This window comes from Hippocampus comes, unplaced genomic scaffold (assembly GCF_001891065.2).
Source record: "Hippocampus comes isolate QL1 unplaced genomic scaffold, H_comes_QL1_v1.1 scaffold180, whole genome shotgun sequence".
Classification (NCBI taxonomy): Eukaryota; Metazoa; Chordata; class Actinopteri; order Syngnathiformes; family Syngnathidae; genus Hippocampus; species Hippocampus comes.
In genome coordinates, this window is record NW_017805076.1 from 636,696 (window position 1) to 658,538 (window position 21,843).

The 21,843-nt window shown below is 41.0% G+C and overlaps 1 protein-coding gene across 1 annotated transcript in view; it reads right to left on the bottom strand.

Annotated features, from left to right (window-relative positions):
• pax6a (paired box 6a) overlaps positions 1-21,529 on the bottom strand; it is a 35,392-nt gene extending 13,863 nt beyond the window's left edge. The window contains exons 1-6 of the mRNA XM_019865267.1: positions 21,365-21,529; positions 7,293-7,480; positions 6,946-7,161; positions 6,147-6,300; positions 4,532-4,690; positions 3,788-3,870 (exon numbers count right to left, since the gene is read on the bottom strand). Of these exons, the coding sequence (XP_019720826.1) occupies positions 3,788-3,870; positions 4,532-4,690; positions 6,147-6,300; positions 6,946-7,161; positions 7,293-7,480; positions 21,365-21,437 (873 nt within the window). The 5' untranslated portion in view covers positions 21,438-21,529. The remainder of the gene's footprint in view (positions 1-3,787; positions 3,871-4,531; positions 4,691-6,146; positions 6,301-6,945; positions 7,162-7,292; positions 7,481-21,364) is intronic.
• Positions 21,530-21,843: the final 314 nt, after the last annotated feature.

The window sequence follows — 21,843 nt, forward strand, 5'->3', positions numbered from 1 at the left end:
GTCTCAAGCTTATTCCACAGATTGACTCCTATTACTGATACACACCTTTGCTTGATGTTTGTTCTTGTTCTGGATTTTTTGTATTGATTAATACCTCTTATTATAACAACTATCTCTAATTTCAAAAAGCTTCTGGATATTTTGGCAAAGGAGATTGTTATGTGCTTTATACATTAATTGGGCGATTTTGAAGTCAACCTGGTCATAGAATTTCATTGTGTTTAATTTGATGAATAGTGGATTTGTGGGTTCTATATATTTAGACCTATTGATGATTCTGATTGCTTTTTTTTTGTAGTTTTAAGACAGGGAGTGTGTTTGATTTACAGGCGTTCCCCCATATTTCCACACAGTAGGTCATATATGGGAGTAAATAATGAGTAATATAATGTGTACAATGAACTCTTATTCAACACATTCTGAGTTTTGTGGAGTATCCCGATAGTCTTGGATATTTTTCTTTTAACGTTATCTATATGTGGCTTCCAGGATAGTTTAGTATCTATTACTAGTCTAAGAAACTTATTTTCCTAAACTCATTCTATTTCAATTGAATTTATCTTTATTTTAACTTGGTCATCGGCGAATAGGACACATTTGAATTGTTTTGAAACACTGCAGATGTCATTTATATATAGAATGAATAGTTTTGGTCCAAGCACTGATCCCTGTGGTACTCCATGGGTAATCTTCAGTGAGTTGGATTTTTTGTTATTGAACTGCACATACTGATATCTGTTTTCTAAATAACTTTCAATCCATTTATATGCAAATAAAGTTGTCAAGTCTGTGAGAGAATAATTTTTCTAATATTTTTGAAAATTGTGGTAGCAGTGATATTGGTCTATAATTTGTGAATAATTTTTTTTCTCCACTTTTAAAAATTGGAATGACTTTAGCTATTTTCATTTTTGATGGAAAAATACCTGCTTGAAATGACAAGTTGCATATGTATGTAAAAGGTCGCACTACAATTTCTATGATCTGTTTTACTATTGTCATATCAATATTAAAACAGTCAGTTGATTTTTTACTTTTATATGTTTTTACAATATTTAATATTTCATTTTGATTCACAGCAGTAAGAAACATTGTGGAAGAATTTTTTTCTATGTATTTATCTATTTCAAAAGAATTTATTGGATCAGGAATTTTTTTTGCTAAGTTGCTGCCAATATTAACAACATATTCATTAAATTCCTTTGCTATTTGTGCAGTTTCCTCAATAATGGTATTTTTATCTTTCATAAAGTACTCCGGATAATCTACTTTATTAGAGCTATTTCTAATTAGATAATTTAAGATTTTCCATATTTCTTGAGTGTTGCTTTTATTTTGCTCTAATAATGCATGAAAATGGTCTCTCTTGCTGGTTCTTATAATGTTTACTAATTTGTTTTTATAAATCTTATATTTTGTTTCAGCTTCTTTGGTTCTGGATTTTAGAGACGATTTGTATAGATTGTTTTTCTTTTTACATGCATTTTCTATGCCTTTTGTTATCCATGGCTTACTTTGGTTTTTGTACTTTCTGGTGACCTTAATTACGGGGAAATGCTTGTCATATAATGAGTTTAAGGTTGACTGAAATGCGTCAAATGCAGTATTTGGATCTTTGTGTTGACCTCAGACCAATTTTGCTTGTCTAGGTCGAGCTGGAAAGCTGCGATGGAATGTTGGGTTCTTATTTCTGATATATGGGTTTTTGATTTAGTTTTTCTATCAAAGTAATTGTGAAAGACTGCAAAGACTGGTAGATGGTCACTTATGTCAGTTATGAGAAGTCCACTTTCCTTTTTATGATCAATCTTATTTATAAATATATTATCGATTAATGTGGCCGTGTCAACTGTTATTCTGGTGGGTCTCAGAATGACTGGGAAAAGACCGTTGCTATACATTGTATTTATGAAATCTGTTGTTTTTTTGTGTCCATTTGGGTTTAATAAGTCGATGTTAAACTCGCCACATATTATTCGTGTTTTCTTGTCATTTGTACAACTCAGCATATCTGTCAGTTTTTTATTAAATGTGTCAAGAGAAGATCCTGGGGTCCGATAAGCACAACTTATAATGACATTTGATGCATTTTTAATATGTATTTCAAGAGTTAGACATTCCATTAGATTCTCTGTTGTATTTGTCAGGCTCTCAATTTTGCTGCATTTCAGTGTTTTATCTACATAGTACAGATATTGCATCTCCCCCTCCTTTTTTGTCTTCCCTATGAGTTGCATACATTTCATATCCATAAATTTTCATTTCACTTGTTTTTTCATCATCAAGCCAAGTTTCTGACACAGCAATTATTGTAAATTTATTAAATGTAGTCAAATATTCTTTGATTTTGGTGAAATTTTTATAAAGACTTCTACTATTTATGTGTATCACTGAAAACGTGTTTTTCAGTTCAACATTTGTGTTGAATTGTTTGTCAGTGTAATACTCGGAGTTTGTAATGCTGTAATTGTAATTGAAGAAATTATTGTCTGGATCCCAGTTGTTCTCTGGGTCGAATGTCTTATGTTCAGCATAATCAAAGATTTTAAAGTCCATGTTTGTGTTGTATGTTTCCGATATCCATTAAGTCAAAGTTATTGTCTGGTGATCATCAGCTCTCAGCATGTTGAGGTCGAGCCCGTGGAATTGGAGTACTGGTGCGGGGGTGGACGATGAGTTTGTCGTGCCTCAGGTAGGCAATTTCCCCTCTTTCACGTGCTGCTTTTAGTTTTGGAAGCAGTTCTTTTCTTTTTTGACGTACAACATCTGTATAATCTTCGTTAATGTAAATTTAGGTACCTTTTAAGTATTTGTACCTTTTAAGTATTTTGCTCTCTGTAGTATCATTGTTTTGTCCTTATATTTTTCAAGTTTCACCACTACTGGCCTTGGTCGAAGTCTTCCCGATTCGTGTCTCCCTGTGCGGTGGGCTCTTTCCACCTCGATTGTCTCCTTTAATTGAAATTGGTCCTTGAAGATTGTTTGCACTTTTTGCTCCGTTTCCGTCCACGTTTCTCCTTGCATTTCTTCAATTCCATCGATTATCAAGTTTTTTCTTTTGGATAGTCCCTCTAAGATGTCCATCTTGTCGGTTAAAGCCAGCATACTGTCACATACTTTGTATATTTCAGTTTGCATGGTTTTGAAATTGTCAAATCCATTCGTTTGTTGTTTTTTGATGTCGTCGACCTCCTTTTGGGTGTAATTGAGACTTGTTTTCAGTTCTTGTACTTCCCTGGAAAATTGTCGAGTCGCGTGTTTGTTGAGTCCAGTATCATCTTTACAGATCCTTTGAAGTGATCCTGTTGTTGCTGCATGAGTGCTGTGAAGAGTTCTTTTTGTTGGATAAGTAGTTCGTTGACTTGCGTCAGGGTCATCAATTCATCATCCAGTTTGATCAGGATGTATTGTATTGTATTCTTCGTGTTTTATCTTTATCTGGATTGGCACCAATTTAAATGAGTTCTTCCTTGGGCAATGCATGACCTGGCCACAATTTTTGGGGGGTGATTGTCATCCACCCATCCATTTTCTTGAGGGGATGGGTTGCAGGGAACCTCAGACTTGCCTCTCCCCACCCACTTTTGAGTGTCGTGAAAAAGTCCAAATTTAACAAAGGTAAACAAGCAACCAACAAGCGCACACACTGTCTTTACCAAATTCCTGCCTCATGCTTCACAGAGGAAATTAGCTACTTTATGTGTTTTGACAACACAGGCTCACCCAGTATACACTCATGTTTAAAAAAGTTAGCACTACCCGGAAGTGTGTAGACCAAAATGCATACCTGTATCCGAGCCTCAGGTAGGTCAATTTTGTTGGCAAGACGTTCTCGGGCAAACACATCTGGATAGTGAGTTCGCTCAAATTCTGCAACATAAATCAAGTTGATGGCATCTTAATGGTCACAGCAATAGGGGATCGCCAACAGGTTATTTCTACAGCCGTTTCAATTGCAATCTTGATCAGACGCTCTTTTTGTGTTTAATTGAATGTTAAGTGTCCTTAAAATATGACTTCATCCTAAGGGCTGGCTCAACTTTGGGTACAAAAGAATGAATTCAGTTTTCATGGCCCCATTCTTGTTTAAAACGGGAACAAAAAGATCATGAGGTACTGGAAGTGCAAATGAAGGCGTTCACATGAAAGCACTTTGTTGTTGTTTTTTTAATGCCACCATTTCATGGGCTGAGTTTATTTGAATATTCCACTCTTACCATTTCTGAAAAGCTGTGACATCATCATGATCATTCTCTAGACATTTTTTATTTACTAGAAACTGGGGCAGATGGTTATAATAGGTATGTGACCATATATTTGCTGGGTGAGAGAAAAATATATTTTTTTACTGTGTACTGTTGACCGTACACAGTAAATAGTCTAGTATTTGGTCATACACATTCTTGGTGGTAATTTTGGTGACAGACAAGACAGACTGCAATGATCATGCAGTGTATGACGTGTAATACATCGCAAAACTTGATAAATGCACTGAAAGTAAATAAGAACTGCTGCATAAATTGGTGCGCACCTTTCTCAAGCGCTTCTATCTGGTCTTGGGAGAAAGATGTTCTGTTTCTCTGTAGTTTCCTCTTCAGCTGAAGCCTCATTTGAGTCTCCTCTGAATCTTCACTGTTGGAATTAGCTGAGATGGTGTTTTCCGCTCCTTCGGCTTGCAAACACATATTTTCTGGAAAGAAGAATAGCAGATGTTTCAAACTTCCCACTACCATCACGCTGCATAGTATGGAAAAAGACGTTGCTTTTTTGGTAGCTGATTGAACGGCCAAGAAATATCTTAAATGACTCCTCTTGAGGTTTATGAGCAGAAGTTCTCTCATGACTCGCCAAAGTCCTTACCCTGACTACCAATGTAGTGAACTCATTTCAGCCGCTTTTGCGTCTATTCACACTGTTATGCTTTCATATTCTTTTCTTTCCTTGAAGTCAATTTCTTTTTAACTCCATAATTTTGGAGGGGAAAAAATATCTGAATAAATTGAAGGTAGCTCAGCATCCAAAAAAGGATTTTGTTTGACGTCAGAGAATCCACCATTCTCTGTCAGCAAAAGTATCCAGTGTCTCGGATATTTAGAGTCTTTTCAAGAAAGACAATCAAGTGAGTCAGGAATAAGAGCAGCTCAGTTGATCACCAACATGTAATTTCTAAACAGATTGGAGCTTGACTCCAGCTCCCTGTGGAATCCATGTTATTTGTGGTCCTAGCCTAATTATTCATTATTCCCAGCAGACATAGAATGCAAGAGAGAATAAAGCCATTGCTCAGTGTCACAGTCAGTCAGGCAGAAACAGACACAAATGGTGCAAAACAGCACCTATTTTCTCCCTGTTACACACCTACACACACATACACACACGCACACACACACACACACACACACACACACACACACACACACACACACACACACAATGGCACAGACATACAACAGACTGATGACTTTATCTCACTGTTCGAATCCCAAAGTGCTACTGAAAGAGGAGGAGCGGCAAGCTCCCACAGCAATTAGGTCTCTTTGGAGGAAGCAAAGGGGCTCCAACAATTCAAGCTCCAACACGTCTGAAGAGCGTGTGTCTGTGTGTGTGTGTGTGTGTGTGTGTGTGCGTGTGTGTGTGTGTGTGTGTGTGTATGTGTGTGTGTGTATATACATAGCTATGCAGAAGAACACTATCCTTGCAACCGAGTGTATTCTTAACAAGCTGCTCGTTCATTAGACTATTCATTTAACAACACACTATATTCATTGTTGTGGTTGTTGTGTTGCAACACGATGCAAAGCCACCGTTTTGAACTGCGGCAAGTTGCCTGCCTCTTTGAAAATACCAAAAACATAGTAAAGCCCAGCCCTGCGCAGGTTTGGCGCCAGACTTGCAATGGTCACAAAAATATAGCCTTGAAAATCTCTTTCAAATGTTTAAAATAAAATGACCTGCCCTGACTGTGGAAGGAAACTCAAGGCCAAGACCAGCAACCTCCTTACTGACTCAAACCCAGAACACAACCACCCTCACCAGTGAAGGTCGCCAAGAGTTTACCTTTCCAAGTCTGCTTTGCATTTTGGAGAACTGGAGTGGTAATTACAGTATCACTGCAAGCTTATAAGCAGTAAGAGTCAGTTCCTTACCTGTAATAGTGAGTGTCGACCCAGGGTACCAGCCAGTGCGCCCCCCCCAGGTAGCTTGTCCATTGAGCATTTTTAGCTTTTCAAACATCCCCTCATTCACGACTTGCTGCTTGTCACTGGCCAAGTTCCTGAGTACTCGATTAATTGAAGAAACCTGATCCAAAGGACAAAATGCAACCATTAATAATGACCAAATTCCTTGTGTTTTTTTGCATCGTTGGACAATAAATCTGATTCTGATTCTTGCTGAACATTTTGACATACCTGGATCAACAAACAAAAGCTGCGGCAGCAAAGCTGCAATTACCATTATATTGTACAATATGATACTATGTTATAGCACTGTTGGACGAGTCAAGGTTTGCTTTCAGGCATGCTCGTGATTCAAGCCAAATGCTTATTTGCAGCAGTATCCATTGATAAAATATAAATTAGATAGTCTACATAAATGCCACAATGACACACATGTAGTACTCTGTTATGATCCACGCTTGTCTAAGCAGCAATAAGGGCCAATTTAAGGTATTTTAATGTGAAGATACTGCATGTTAAAAGGTACATTAGGAAGTGCCTTACATGGTTAAAACATACTGTCAACAATCAAATGCCACCGATGCCTACAAATGTGGTCTTTTTTTAAATGTCTCCAGAGAAAAGGCAACTCTTGGCTCGAACGGAAAATAAGTCATTGGTAATCGATATTAGGATGACAAAAACATTGACAGAAATATTCAATATATAATATTCAAGTTTGATAAGGCAGGCCTGTCATCAACAATGTGGAAAAATAGAACCTTACACTAGGTATATTGTCGTTAGTGCAGGCTTCTTCTGCCAACAGCCTGTCTCTGATCTCCCAGGCAAAGATAGATGGACACTCTCTCTTGTACAGAGCAATTTTGCCTACCACTTCTGGAGTGGCTACCCTGGGTTTACTTCCTCCAATTGCTCGAGGACGAATAGAACCTGTCTCGTAATACCGGCCCAAGATCTTACTCACGCAGCCATTAGATACCTGGACAAGATACAAATTTAACACATATGATGTTTGCTGTGAAAAAAAGTGTTTGGTAGATGATTGCAAAACAAACTGCGGTAGGAAAAGACGCAACAAATAGTTGAGTAATTTGAAATAGCATGACTAACTTCAGTAAATAGTAAATTATACACGAACAGGATGTGACCACTGTACCTAGAGTATACCTGCAAAATTCTGGATATGTCACATGGTCGAGCTCCGCTGTGGGCTAGCTCCACTATCTTCTGCCTGGTAGAATCAGGCAAAGGTCTCCCATTAACAAAGACACCTCCAAGCTGGTTTACTCCACTGTGACCTACACCCACAAAAAAAAAACAAAAGAGGACCAACAAGCTTGATGACAATTATTGATCAACCTACAATGAGCGGGTTTGTCACAATTGACCATGCAAATGCAAAACATGTATGTACCTTGGAGTGAATAAAACTAAGTGCATTGTTTCATATTATGGTGGCTTTTAATTATCCAACAGCCTTTCACGAAATGAGAAACACTTAACATAAATGTTGTGTAGTTTTATTGATGATACTTTATAGCGCAAATGTCTCTTGATGGATTCATCAGGATTGGGCTTGACTTCTCAGTTCCTCCTGAATTTTTGTTATTCAGCGTCTACAGTGGACCCTCGATATTCACGGTGGGATAGGGACAGGGCCGCCCCGCAAATAGCAAATGTTTGCTCATAATTTATGCTCTTTAAAAGTGCATTGGAAAACCCTCAAAAATCTTCAGAAATTCTAATAAACTTCCAATATTTTCAGTGGTTGCACAAAAAACTAAAATGAAATATTGAAAAAAAAATTGCAACTAGGCGAATCCAGGGGTGCTGAACCGCAAGTATGTGAGGATCCACTGTGTAGTGTAAAAAAGTACACTGTAAACACCAAACATCAATCAAGCATATTTGAACACCAAGGGTTTATCTTCTTGCCAAATGCTAATCTGGCGTATAGTGTTAGTGTTTTCGTAGCACACGGTGGATAGAAAAGGGGAGTTTACGCCATTGTGGGCGTGGACACAGCCGGCTTGCTTCGCAGCCAAAGCAACTCCTCTCATTCCCTTTAAATTGGTGTGCAAGGGGCGCACAATCTGTGACATGGTAGAAGCAGAAAGGCCTCAAAGTACGTTTAGAAGGAACTGCAACTAGATTTCCACAGGCGGATGATGTAAAGTTGGCCAGGGCAATTAAAGATTACCACTGTGAATTGGTACTTGGACTTAGCCTTTAACCACAATAGCACATGCCCAAGTGTCAAGTTCCGGATTTCCCCAGAAAGAATGGGATCCCACAAACGTAGAGAAGGATAACAATAACAAATAATAACAAAATTGATAAGAACAAAAGTGACACAGAAACCAAACAGAACAATGACAAAAGTGTGGACAAAGGACATTGTAGGTGGGGTGACCGTCAATGTTCAGGATTGGGGAGTTAGGAAGGAGGGCTGAGGAGACTGGTTTCAGGAGAGACACATGTAAAGTTGGATGGACCTGGAGGAAGATTGGGAGCTTTAGACGAATGGCAGTTGGATTAATGACTCTGTCAATTTCAAATGGTCCACTGAACCCGAAGGCTAGTTTATGGGAATAAGTCTAGAGCGGAAAGTCATGGGTGGATAGCCAAACAATTTGCCCTGGGCGAATGTCCGGGGCAGGAGGCAAATGCCTCTCAGCCAGTTGACGGTTGTGATCGGCTGTGGGGGGAGAGGGCAGCTCTAGCATGCCTCCAAACGGCATTACACTGGGGCGGCCACAGACAGAGGGAACAGCTACCTCTTGCTCCGTGGAAGGGACCAGTGGGGGTTGATACCACTAGACGACCATAAACTGAGCCATGACCCTGGATGAGGAGGTGAGGGAATTTTGGGAATATCCGACCCATAGAAGATGTCAGCTCCAGCAGGCTGGATGGTGGATACACACCTTAAGGCTGATTCCAGATCCTGATTTGCTCTTTCTGACTGTCCATTGGTCTGGGCATGATAACCGAAAGACAGGCTTGGGGATGGCCTACGAGCATAGCTTTCCATACCTGGGATGTGAATTGGGGCCACCGGTCAGAAACAATGTCAATGGGGATGCTATGGAGGTTGAAGACGTGGTTGACCAAGATGTCGGCAGTCTAAAGGGCGGAGGAAAGTTTGGATATTGGAATGAAATGAGCCATCATAGAGAATCGGTCAACCATTTTCAATATAACCATGTTTCCATTGGAGGGAGGCAGACCACAGAAGAAATTGATTGATAGGCGGGACCAGGGATAGCTGAGGATGGGCAGAGGTTGCAGGAGACCCATTGGACGATGGTGAGAGGACTTCACTCAGGACCAGATGAGACAGACGGCCTCAAACTCCCTGATATCCTGGGCCATCCGGGGCCACCACAAACATAGTCGCAAGAACTGAAGTGTTTGTTTCACACTGGGATGGCATGCCTGAGAGCAATTTTGGCACTTGGCAGTTTGCAGATGTGAGTTTTTTGTGATCTGCTATGAAGGGTATCTCAGATCCCCCCAGCCATTGTCTCTACTCCTGAGGGGCGGGCACCAGAGCTAATAGTTCATGGTTGTCGACATCATCATTTCTCTCTTCGGGGAATAGTTTGCATGAAGAGAATGCACAAGTACCTTTTGGTCCCTGGAACTTCCCTGAGAGAGCTCAGCAACAAACCCGGCCTTAGAAGTTTCCACCTCGATGATGAACTAGAGGGCAGTATTAGGATTATGAGGACCAGGTCAGAAGTGAACAGTTTTTTTGAGGTGTTTGAAGGCAGCATCAGTTTTGGGAGTTCATGCGAATGGAGAGGCTGCAGAGGTGAGTTGGGTGTGAGGAAGGGCGATCTAGCTGTAGTCACAGATGAACCTCCTGTAGAAGTTTGTAAACCCCAGAAACTGTTGTAGCTGCTTGCAGGAACTTGCCATTTATCCAATGCCCGAATCTTAGCGGGATCTGGACTAAGCAGGCCCTGGGTAAGGATGTCGCCAAGAAACCTAATTTAAGGAACACCAAACTCCCATTTTTCTACTTTGAAAAATAGTTTTTTCTCTCGACAGCTTTGTTGAACTAATCTAACATGCTCACCATTTTCTTCCAGGGTTTGAGAGAAAATCAAAATGTCATAAAGATAAATATACACCAATTGGTGAAGAATATCTCAGAGAACATCGTTAATGAGTGCCTGAAACACAGCGGGACAATTAGTGAGACCAACAGCCATCACCAAATATTCAAAGCGACCAAGGGTCATCGTAAAGGCTATTTTCAACTCACCAAATGGAAAGCATTACAAAGATCTATTAAAAACGGCGGCTTGGTGGAAAGGCACAAAGAAAACGATGAGTGGGAGTGGATACCTATTTTATATGGTGATGTCATTTCGGGTTTTGTCTTTTTTGTCCACCAAGAAGAATCCATCCCTGAGAGAAGAGGAAGGACGGATTATACCGGCAGTAAGAGTCACTGAAATACTTCTCCATTGTCTCCCTCTCTTGGGGGTTTGGGGGAGTAAGACGATGGAACAGTCAAAGAGTCAGTGAGGTGGAAGGTAAAGCGGCCATGACTTACTAAACGTTTCCAAATCATGATACTCATGGGTAACTAAGGAAGGATTGGAAGGAGAAGGGTGGGATGCTAGAGACGCGGAACACGGACAATGAGCGTGAAAGAAAGTGCTCCAACTAACGATAGCTGCGAACACCCAATCTATGAGCAGGTTATAAAGTTTTAACCAGGGTAGCCCAAGAACAATAAGGGAAGAAGGAGAAGAGATGACCAAAAACGTGACATGCTCTTGATGGTTACCCGAAATGGTGAGGGAATGGAAAACCATCTGGTGTGTAATAGTCTTTAGGCGGCACATGTCAATGGAACTGGCCTAACTGGGACAGGGAGAAGATAGCATTAATAATAACAATATATTGTATTTATAAGCGCCTTTCACAACACCCAAGGACACTTTACAAGGATAAAACAAAGAACAATAAAACCACAGATAAAATTATCAATAATAAAAGAAGAGATAAATTTAAATTGAGTATGCGATTTTGAATAGGTGGGTTTTGAGATGGGATTTGAATGTGGGAACAGAATCAATATTACGGATGTTGGGTGGAAGTGAGTTCCAGAGTTTGGGGGCAGAGTGGCTGAAAGCTCTGCACCCCATCGTGCTGAGACGGGCAGAGGGTACACAGAGGTGAAGGGAGGATGAGGAACAACATTAACAACATTTCGATCAATAAAATTGGTGTCTGTCCCTGAATCTATTAAAACTTGAGTTATTAGTGAATTAAGGCAGGCGACAGTGGTAGCCAAGCTACTCAACAGAGAAGGTTGATGAAAGGGAATTCTTGTGTTGGAGTGGGCACTGCCTGATTAAATGACCGGACTTTCCACAATAAATGCAAAAACCCTGCGAAACCTGCCAAGTGCGTCCTTCTGGGAGAGGCTGGTTCTTCCCCGGAGGCGGCGAGTGTCTTGGGCTTGTCGAAGGCTTGGTGATCAGTCGAGGAGGCATGAGGAGAGAAGGGCCGGGCAGATCTAGCGTTTGGGTAACCATCAATTTTTTATTTGCCCGACTTCCTTCTGTCCACTCTCAGAGGCCATAATCCTGAACTCAATGATGTAGTCGGCAGCTGACTGAGCACCCTGATGTCATGACATTAGCCATTTGCCATCAACTCGACGCATCTCATAAGAAAATGAGGTAAAAATGATTCTCATGTCTCTGACTTTGATTCCCACAAGGAATCGAACCAATTCCAAAGCCAGTTAAGAACAAAAGCTAAGTTGGCACGATCGTCCAATAAGCTCTGTTCCTGGTTGAAAACCAAGGAATAGTTGAGCAGGAATTCGCCACAAGCGCCGACCTTCCCGGAATAATACTCAGATGACAGAATGCTGAGTTCCCAGTGAAAAGCGAAGCAGTAGCAGGTGAAACGCTTACTCCCCTATTCGAGGTTCAGGGATGGATTGTAGCAGTTGATGACTTCTGCGGCAAAGTGGTTCATGGTCATGGAAAGTTTCTGAATAGAGTTCATAACCTCCTTCAGGAGGTGCTCTTCTCTGCCGAGCAATGCTCCGTGAGCGCTGACGGCTGGATGGATTGTTTCTTAGTCTGCAGGGTCTATGACTGATCAGAGCATACTGTGATGTGAGTAGCAGAATTTGGACTCAGGAGAAGACAGGACACAATAAAGCAGTGGCTCATGAACCCCCAAACCTTTTTTTCATACCCACTGAGAACCCCCTTGTGTTGATGATAATCTAAAAGTAGAATGTAACATATTAAAATGAAAATAATTTTACTTCGCTTCTTAAATTTGAACATTTAATTAATTATAAGGAATTGTTTTATTTTCTGTTTAATCTCAAATCAAACAAAACTGAGATGTATAAATAATTAAAAATAAGAACAAAATAAAAGAAAGAAAACTACAGCCTTTTTATAACATTTACCACAAAAAAATTGGAGCTCCTCTGAGGTCCTTTTTAAACAGGCATTTCAAATATACATCAGAAACAACACACTTGACTAGACAAATTTTTGACCAACTAGAGCAGGTTTACTTTCTTCTCATTAGCCATTTGAGCTTTAATAGACACTTGAGCTGGCACGCGGCTGTTGTGATTTTGGCGCGGCTGTGTCCCTGAGGGGTACCTGTATCACTGGTTGGGAAAAACTCCAGTCAACGACACTAGCAACTGAGAACATCAAGGACTGAAACACTGTCAAAACAACATGTTAGGCAAAGTCAATTCGGCTTCAGCTAAAGCAAGCCAAGATGTCGACGATTCATGAAGTGAAACAATCTTGTCTGCTTGTCTTCTCACACAGTTATGCAATGAAAAACTGAGTTCTCAATGGCAGTCACTTTGTCATTGTGTTGTACCTTTACTGCTGTATTAAAAGTGCTTTGATACACTTTGAATTACCACATAAAAAGGATCAGAAAATTTTACAACATAGCTGATATTAATTATTATAACTACAAATACAGGAAAGATTCTCAAATTAAAATGAACACAAGTTGCGAGACTAGTCTTTCCATTTCAAGCCTAGCTTTTCCTCCCAATCTGGGCCTCCAACATGGCAGACACACAAATATTACTTACTATAACTTTTTTTTTCCCAAGATGGTGCCTGAGGAGGCAGCCGTCGGCAAGTGTTCTTCAAGAGCCTTGCATTTTTTGTTGTTTTTTTGTTGTTTTTGTCTTTTGTTTTGTCACATGGTGTTGTTATTAAGTTGTGTGGACCTGATGTGGACTGTTTTCAGCATTTTTGGCCAATACATTCGTTAAAGAAGAAATCTGTGCTTGGTGGTTACGCCTTCTCGGCAGCATGTGTGTATCAGCATTGATTTTGATTGGGAGGAATGTTGGCGCCATTTGACTGTCGTTGCTGGACAGCCCCGGGGCGCTTGTGTCTTGCGCCTGTCATGGGCAGCATTTTCACAGCCCCGCTTTGTTCAGCGGAAAGGTCAGTGCTGATGGACTGTCTGCGGCTGGATGGATGTCAGGCTTGAGGAGCCGACGATGAGAAGAAAGGAGCGTCAGCGCAGAGCGCCGATGCGTATGTGGAACTGGGAGTCGTGGCTTAGAATTGAAGCGGATTACGTGGGACATGAGATGTGAGCCAATCTCTTTTTCGTTAATGGATGCTACAGCTTCTTGTTGCTTTCAAACGTAGCTTGTAGCAGACGTGTGCACATTTCAGCATGACGTCTTTGATCCACTGGTGAAAAGGACACTTTGATTTTCTCCTCTTTCATCTGTAACTGCTTCAAACAACAAAGTGTATGCAGGAAAGTGGTTAAGATTCCACGATTGTCTGTGTCTTATGTGTTGTCTTGTCTTATTTTGTCATTTTATGTTAACTTTTCTTTTGATGGCGGCGCGGGCACCCGCAGCGGCTCCTCTTGTTGCATGTTGTCTTGAGAGGGAAGAAATTTCATCTGTGCTGTATTTTTGCACATACAGCACATTTGACAATAAAGTTGTACTTGACTTGACAGTCCAGGAACATTTGGTGATTCATTTCTTTGCCTTGAAAAGCCACTTTTAACATCAGAAGTTCAGGGGTACCCCAAGAAGTGATTTCTAAATGCCTATGAATCATAACCACAAAAGTCATTGCAGAGCTACTCCTCCAAAAAAGTAAATATTAGTGGACGTATGAGATGTAAGGCATGACCACATAAAACTGACCTAAGGCAACCTCTGTATGTTGAAAATTGAAAAAGCTAAAGGAACTGAAAATAGCATTGTTGCCGCCTAGTGTTTGGAATAAGTCAGTTTGGCCAACGAGCAAATTTAGCACAGTACTTGTGGAGAGAGGGAAGGTATATACAGTCTATCTAATATTATGTTATTCAACGACATAATATGATCATCTACAGCGGTCTCATCATTACAGTAGCACAATGCTTTACTGTTGACCTCTTCATGTTGTACTGTCTCTCAACAAATTGTTAGCTGGGAAAGGTGTCATTTGTTATTTGGAGAGCAGTCGCTCAGCCTTTGGAGTCAGAGGTCACGTGACAAAATGTAAAAAAAAAAAAAAATCATATTTTTGGAGATATGCTAATCTGCTAGCTCACTACAGTACTTTTTAGGTGCCCTTGAGGAAGGCATTGTCCCCACAACCTGTGGGCAGGTTACACCAGAAGTTGATAAGTAGGTTGTTTGTTCGCAGACTCATGCCATGGGTGGTTTGTGTGTGTGTGTGTGTGTGTGTGTGTGTGTGTGTGTGTGTGTGTGTGTGTGTGTGTTTGTGTGCGTGTGCGTGTGTGTGTGTGTGTGTGTGTGTGTGTGTGTGCGTGTGTGTGTCTCCCTCACTGTCAAAGCTGATTTTAGCTCTCGATCAATGCCAAACTTGAAAGGATGAAATGTGGTCAATTGGCCCGAGCTGGACATGCATCTTGATAAGTCCACATAGTTGTACATGCAGTGTGGTAAATCCACATCGTTGAATGATATTGTATTAATTTTCAATATTAATATCCATCCATCCTCCATCCATCCATCCATCTAATCTGTTTATCCTCACAAGGGTCGCGGGCATGCTGGAGCCTATCCCAGCTGTCTTCGGGCAGTTGGTGGGGTACACCCTGAACTGGTTGCCAGCCAATTGCAGGGCACACAGAGACGAACAACCATCCACGCTCACAATTTACAGTGTTCCATTAACCTGCCGTCCGTCCATGTTCTTGGAATGTGGGAGGAAACCAGAGTACCCAGACAAAACCCACGCAGGCACAGGGAGAACATGCAAACTCCACACAGGAATGCCGCAGCCCGAATCGAACTCTGCACTGTGAGGCCGACATGCTAACCAGTCAACCATTTATCTTTCCCATTTTAAATGGAAGATGCTTCCACACAAGATTCTAATAGCCGTGGATGAAGACTGGTCACCATCTACAATGTGCCTACAGAGACCAATGTGCCTTCAGCTTTTCAAGGTACACCAGAACATGAAAAGCAACTGGGACACACTCGTCACTGGTCACATAATTCCTGGCACACAGGAAAAGTTGAAATGGTTCCATGTAAACAACCGCCACCAGAAGACCATCAGGGAAGTGATTCTCCTTACAACATATTGTAGACCTTTTTACAAGAAAGGTCCGCACTTGTGGGCTCAAACCTGGCCCAATGCCCCCAAGCCAGGGATGTGCCAAGTACAGCCAGTGTATGCATTCAGAGGGGCACTGACTACCTCCTCACCATAAAGTGATCCATCAAATTAGTGTGACCAAACCACAAATATCTTGTAAAAATTAAATATGAGTGTATTTCTATTTGATCCAAGTTCTTGCCTAGAAACTAGCCAATCATCCTTGTTTGAGTTCCATCAAAACTTTGTTGACTTTGGCGAGCTGTGTGGTCTACTGAGGGATGGAATAGTGCACCAAGAATCAATCATCAGCTCATTCTCCGTTTCCCTGTGGAATATTGGGAGCGCAGTGGCTTCCTTACTCACACAAGCTGTTGTTCTGCCTTTGTTGCATCACACTAAGGCTGGCTTTGTCATTTTCTTGTAATGGTGTCAGTGATTGGGTCAGGATTTGTGACATTTTTTCACACCGCAACGTTACCTCCCTGTGGTGGGAGGCAAGAGCCCTGTAAACTGTAAATGCATCCATCTGCACCCCCTGGTGAGCTCCTCGACTGACCCAAATCAATTTGCATATCAGCCTAGTAGTGGCAGGGAGGAGGCTATCATCTATCTCCTTCCCACATCACTAGGTGGCCTGGAGAAGGAAGCACAGTGAGGATAATCTTTGATTTTGTTTCAAAATGCCGCAATCCAACCTGCTGAGGAACAAACTGAATCATAGAGGGGAGCCTCATCATCTAAATGCTTTAATTACTGATTACCCCACCAACAGATACAACTGCAATATTAACCTGCTTCTCTGCAGCACCAGGGTACCAGATGAAACTGCGCTAGCTCTTTTCCTTTTCACCCTGTGCACAGTGGACCTCAGCTACAGCAGTCAGTCGAAGTTCTCTGATGACGCTGCCAATGTCGGCCTCATCATTGACGACTCCAACTAGGAGGCCCGAGAACCTATACAATGCTCTGTAGAATGGTTCCAGATAAATCACCTCCATAGAAACACTGATAAAACGTGGAGTTGGTGGAGGATGTTGGCAGCAGCCGTCCCTTTTCACTGGCATTCTTGGACATCCAGGGAACAAACAATGAGAGAGTCTCAACTTGTAAGTACCTGTGTGTCAGTTTAAATACCAACCTGGACGGGAGCAACAACATGCTTATGTTTCGAGGCTATCTTACTTCTGCGAATCTTAATTCCTCTCCTTTCTAGAGCATGCCTCCACCTTTCTAAATATTCCTCCACCTGGCTCCTGGCTTCACTGCCCAGCACAATGTGGTCCGCGAACATCAGGGTCCATGGGGATGCCACTCATCTGTCAGCCAATCCATCACTATTGCAAAGACGAAGGGGCTGAGAGATGATCCCAGATGCAGTTTCACCGCCACCTTAAACTCCTCTATGACATCTACAGCACAACTCACCACTGTCCTGCCACCCTCACACATATCCTGTATTATTTTAAAATATTTTCTCGGCCACTCCAGACTTCCTCATGGAACACCACAGTTCCTCTCTGGATACTCTGTCATAGGCTTTCTGTCAAAGGACACAATACAGCTCCTAACCTTCGCCGTACCTCTCCATCAACACCCTCAATGCAAATCATGGATCTGAAGTCATCTTTGACGGCATGACAGCATACCATTGTTCACAAATACTCAACTCACTTCTGTCCTGATTTGAGCTTCCGCTGCTCTTTCCCATAACTTTATTGTGTGGCTCATCAACTTCATGATGGCAACTCTGCAAACCTCACACCTTGTTCTTGAAAATGTGCACCGGCACACTTTTCCTCCATCCCTCAGGCATCTTCTCACTATCTTGTTTCTAACAACAGCTCACAACTTGTTTCTAAAAGAATAACTCAGTTGTAGCCTCGGCGTTTTCACAAGACACAGTAAATGCATTTTAAAATGACACCATTCATCAACCAGTATGCCAGATATTTTGAATAGTGATCAACCTTCATCTCCTTTCCACCAAGAGTAGAAAACACAGAAATTTCACGTGGCTAGTTCCCAGATCTTGTAAAAACAACATTCTACGAGCTTGGTCTCATCTGCATTTAAAAAGTTTTAGCTCATGCAGTGTTTTTTTTTTTTTTAAATGACTGCAAATGTATTTTGTAAATCTTTGATCACTTGTGCCAGAGATGTAGCACAGCAGTCATGTACATCAAGCTGGAGTGCTGCATTTGCCACATTTTGACAAAGATGATTCGCACAGATTTTGTAACTTATCATGTTTGAGATCATTTTTGCAAGTGAGACTTAACAATTGTTTTTCCAGTACAGTACTTTCTTTTTGTAAAAGTGAAATCTTCATTTTCACTGGGCCCTCATTTGTCCTTCGTACCCTGTGCTGTGCTGTGAATGATGCTTCACTACCGCAACACACATGCAATGCTGCGCTCTGATTTCATTTTTCAACAATCCAATTTTCAGTGCTGTGTCAAAAAATGGTGATGGCTTTCAATTGTGCCTTGTGGTACTCTAACATTGTATTGTGCTGTTATAGTTTACCTTTTTAAAGACCTGTTTAGTGACTGTATGCTCAGTAACCTTATTAAATTACTTCTCACCTTTTATCCACGACCCTCCCACCCCCGTCTGCCCGCTTGATGAACACAGCTTTAATTAATGAGTTGAATTCTGGTCGAACACAGGAAAGGGGGGAAGTCCAATTGTTTGGATGAAGCCTAATGCTCTGTCTGCCACTTGAATACAAAGTGTGGTATTGCGCTTCCACACGGGGCAGGTTAAGTCGGGATTTACCGTACAATTAATCAACTGTCTATTGTCTGTTAATGGCTTAGTAGGGGGGAAAGCATATTGCAGATTTTTTCATCGGGCATTAATATATTATAGATCATCAGCCAGAACATATACGAAATTTGCATATACGCACACAGCTGTCAAATGAGGCTCCGTGAAAGCTCTCGACTGCACCGCGCAGCCCATTCGTCCATTCACAGGCATCAAAGCTCGATCCCAGGTGGTTGGACAAAGAGCATACGACATCATGGACAGGTCATCCGTCATTCACAGGGCTCAAAACAGAGACAAACAATTATTGGCACTGACGTGCGCACCACCGCTGATTGGCAAGTGAACCCACACTGCCTGCATGAAATCAGGCGAGTAAACCGCAAAACCGGCAGCGATTTTATATATGTAGGCACCAAAAACATAATCTTTGGTTGAAAACAGTTGAACTTCTGAGAGTATAGTTTCAATATTAGCTTTTCAAAATATAAGTTAGGAAACCTTGGGTTAGGGACATTGTGATTTTCAGTTCTTGTCTGGCATATTTTTAATTTCAGTTCAAATTCAGAAAACATTTCCAACAAAGAAAGGTTCATGTAAACCGTTAAAAGCCCCAAATTGAGTTGACATTTTTCCCCTAATGCAGGGGTGTCAAACACATTTTTTGTCGTGGGCCACTTTAAAGGTACGTCTTCCCTTGGAGAGCCCTTATGAGAGTGAAACCACAAACATGTTTACCCGCCTCATCGCATGATTACTTGTACACCACAAATGAATGGATTTCTAGTTTTGAAATCAGTTAAGTCAACTATAATAGTGTGTCAGTTACTGTTCAAGTGAGTGTAAACAGGGGAACAAAATGATTGCAAAATTACAACGTTATTTATTACACCTGGAAATTTGACATTTTGGTACAGATTTTAGCAAGGTAATGGGAGTTGATACACATGATTGCCTTTCGGAGGGCCACATAAAATGATATGGCGAGCCAGATTTGCCCCCCGGGCCTTGAGTTTCACACCTGTGCTCTAATGGATTGAAGTCCTGTATTAAAAACACGGTTCGCATATTTTTGTCCAAATTATTCTTTTATTGTTGCTCGTGAAATGCTTCATACTTTTCGGTGTGTTGAAGACAGAAACATCTTTCCTGACTGTGAGCCAGAATCATTGGTTGACTTATCTGGGGGGGGTGGGTTGCTTCTCGCAGTCTAACCTGTCATCACACACTGTGTTTACACTGTGTTGAAGTGTGATCATCTTGCAGCAAAAATTTTAATCACAGTATCATTTCCCAGAGGAGCAGCCCTTTATTTGCTTCCTGACATACAATTAATAGACAGACATATGGCGTCGATTTGGCTTCACTCCCTTTGCGAATCTGTCTATTCCCACCCTTAAAAAAAAAAAAAAAAAAAACACCCTCCCATTCAAAAACACATGAGCGTGTGGGTCCTCCTACACCCACATGCATGCTGAACACAATCCGAATGAGGCCTTGCCCCCGGGACCACAGCAGGTTTCACTTTGAATCAGCTCATTGAAGTTGAACGGCAAGGTAATTCATTCAGATTCATTCCCCTTAAAACAAGTAGAGTAATTATTCCCAGTGGATAGATTTGAAGGGCTCTTTTCACACACCCACACCTCTATTAATATACGCTTTCAGAGGTATAGTAAGGAACAGCTTTCACGCTAAGCTCATATTTTTCTCTTGGTGCGTGTGAGATCAGCTTCCGTGTGGTGTGTGACATCAAAAATATATAGCAGAATGTAAACAGAATTTCCCCCTTCAGGGATGAGAATGAGCAAACCGTATGTAAAGACGAGCACTCGTTCAGTCTGTAAGGGCTGGTAACCTGAGAGTGGGCACCCTGTTAAAAAGACAATTTGTGTTTTTTGGCCTAAAACGGTCATTTCAGTTGGAAAAACTTTCAAATCCAAGTGAGTGACATTTATGGCAACAATGTTAGTTATTAGTGCAATAAAGCAAGGAAGTGATTTTTAGTTTGATGATTAAGGTTTAAGTTGTGGCTCAATAAAAGTGACAACCATTCTTAAAACTCTTGTTTGTTTTTTTCTTTTTTTGGGTGGGGTGTTGTGAAATGCAGGAAATTTGCCCAACAGCAAAACAAAAGCATATAGTCGAATTGCCCAACTTAAAATGTGATCAGTTTGTTACCCTTGACATATTGAGTTCACCCAAAATTATTTTTTTCCAGTGCGGTTCAAATACAGGAAAAAAAAAAAAGCTTGAAAAATCCACACGTAAAGGTGAAAATCAAATATGTGCGAGTCTGGATTGCAAGCCCGTGCACAACACTGTTCTGTTCTCTTTGTTTTTGACAAAAACAAAGAGAACAGACTCATCAAAAACTTTTTGATGAGTCAAAAGGGGGACGGTTCAATGTTATCCATCCGACACATTTCAATGAAAATGCATTGCTATCAGAATGAAACGTGGAATTGCGCCTCAAAGGAAAAGAGTTGTTCCTTTCCTCTTAACATCTGGGATATCAACTGTAGCGCTCTGGAACAGATTACGGAAAGGATGAACAAGTTTAAGGACGCGGAATCATCAGCACACCTTCAGTGTAAAAAGCATGAATGTGGCATGTAAATGGAAGTACATTCATTCCAAATGTCGACCTCAGAAATTCAAATTGTTGACATCGTTTGTGTCGAAAATCTGACTCCAGGTCTCATGAAAAGAGTCAAAATACCGCTTCGAATGGTAAATGCTGACCAACGGGTTCAAAAGAGGCAATGATAATCTGAAAAAAAAACAACTCACTGTTCTGCATGATGGAGGCAACTCCGGTCTCCCATCTTGTTTGACTTCTGTAATCTGTCCAAACAAAAAACATCTTTCACTTGGTCATCATGGAGAGCGTGCGCAGCTGTCATCTTTGGCATGACAGCTGATAAATGAGGCAAACAGTTGAGCATCAAATTCTGGTCAAGAGTTCATCAAATAATTGTGAGGGAAGGAAGAAAAAAAGAAATTGAGCAAAAAGAATCACTTGAAAGTGGCTTTGTCATTTTCCATATTTTGATTTGACAACGTTATAAATAGTTTGGGAAGTGTTACAAACTCATGATTAGTAATCAGATCAAATACTTGACGTGAAGTGTCGAGTCAAAAGTTTCAGTGCTGTCATTATCATGAAATGCAACGGATAAAATTATAAACATTTTTAATAATGTACAAACTGCATTTGTGGATGACGTCGAATGACAGGCAGAACAAATAAACGCCGTTTAACTTTTGTA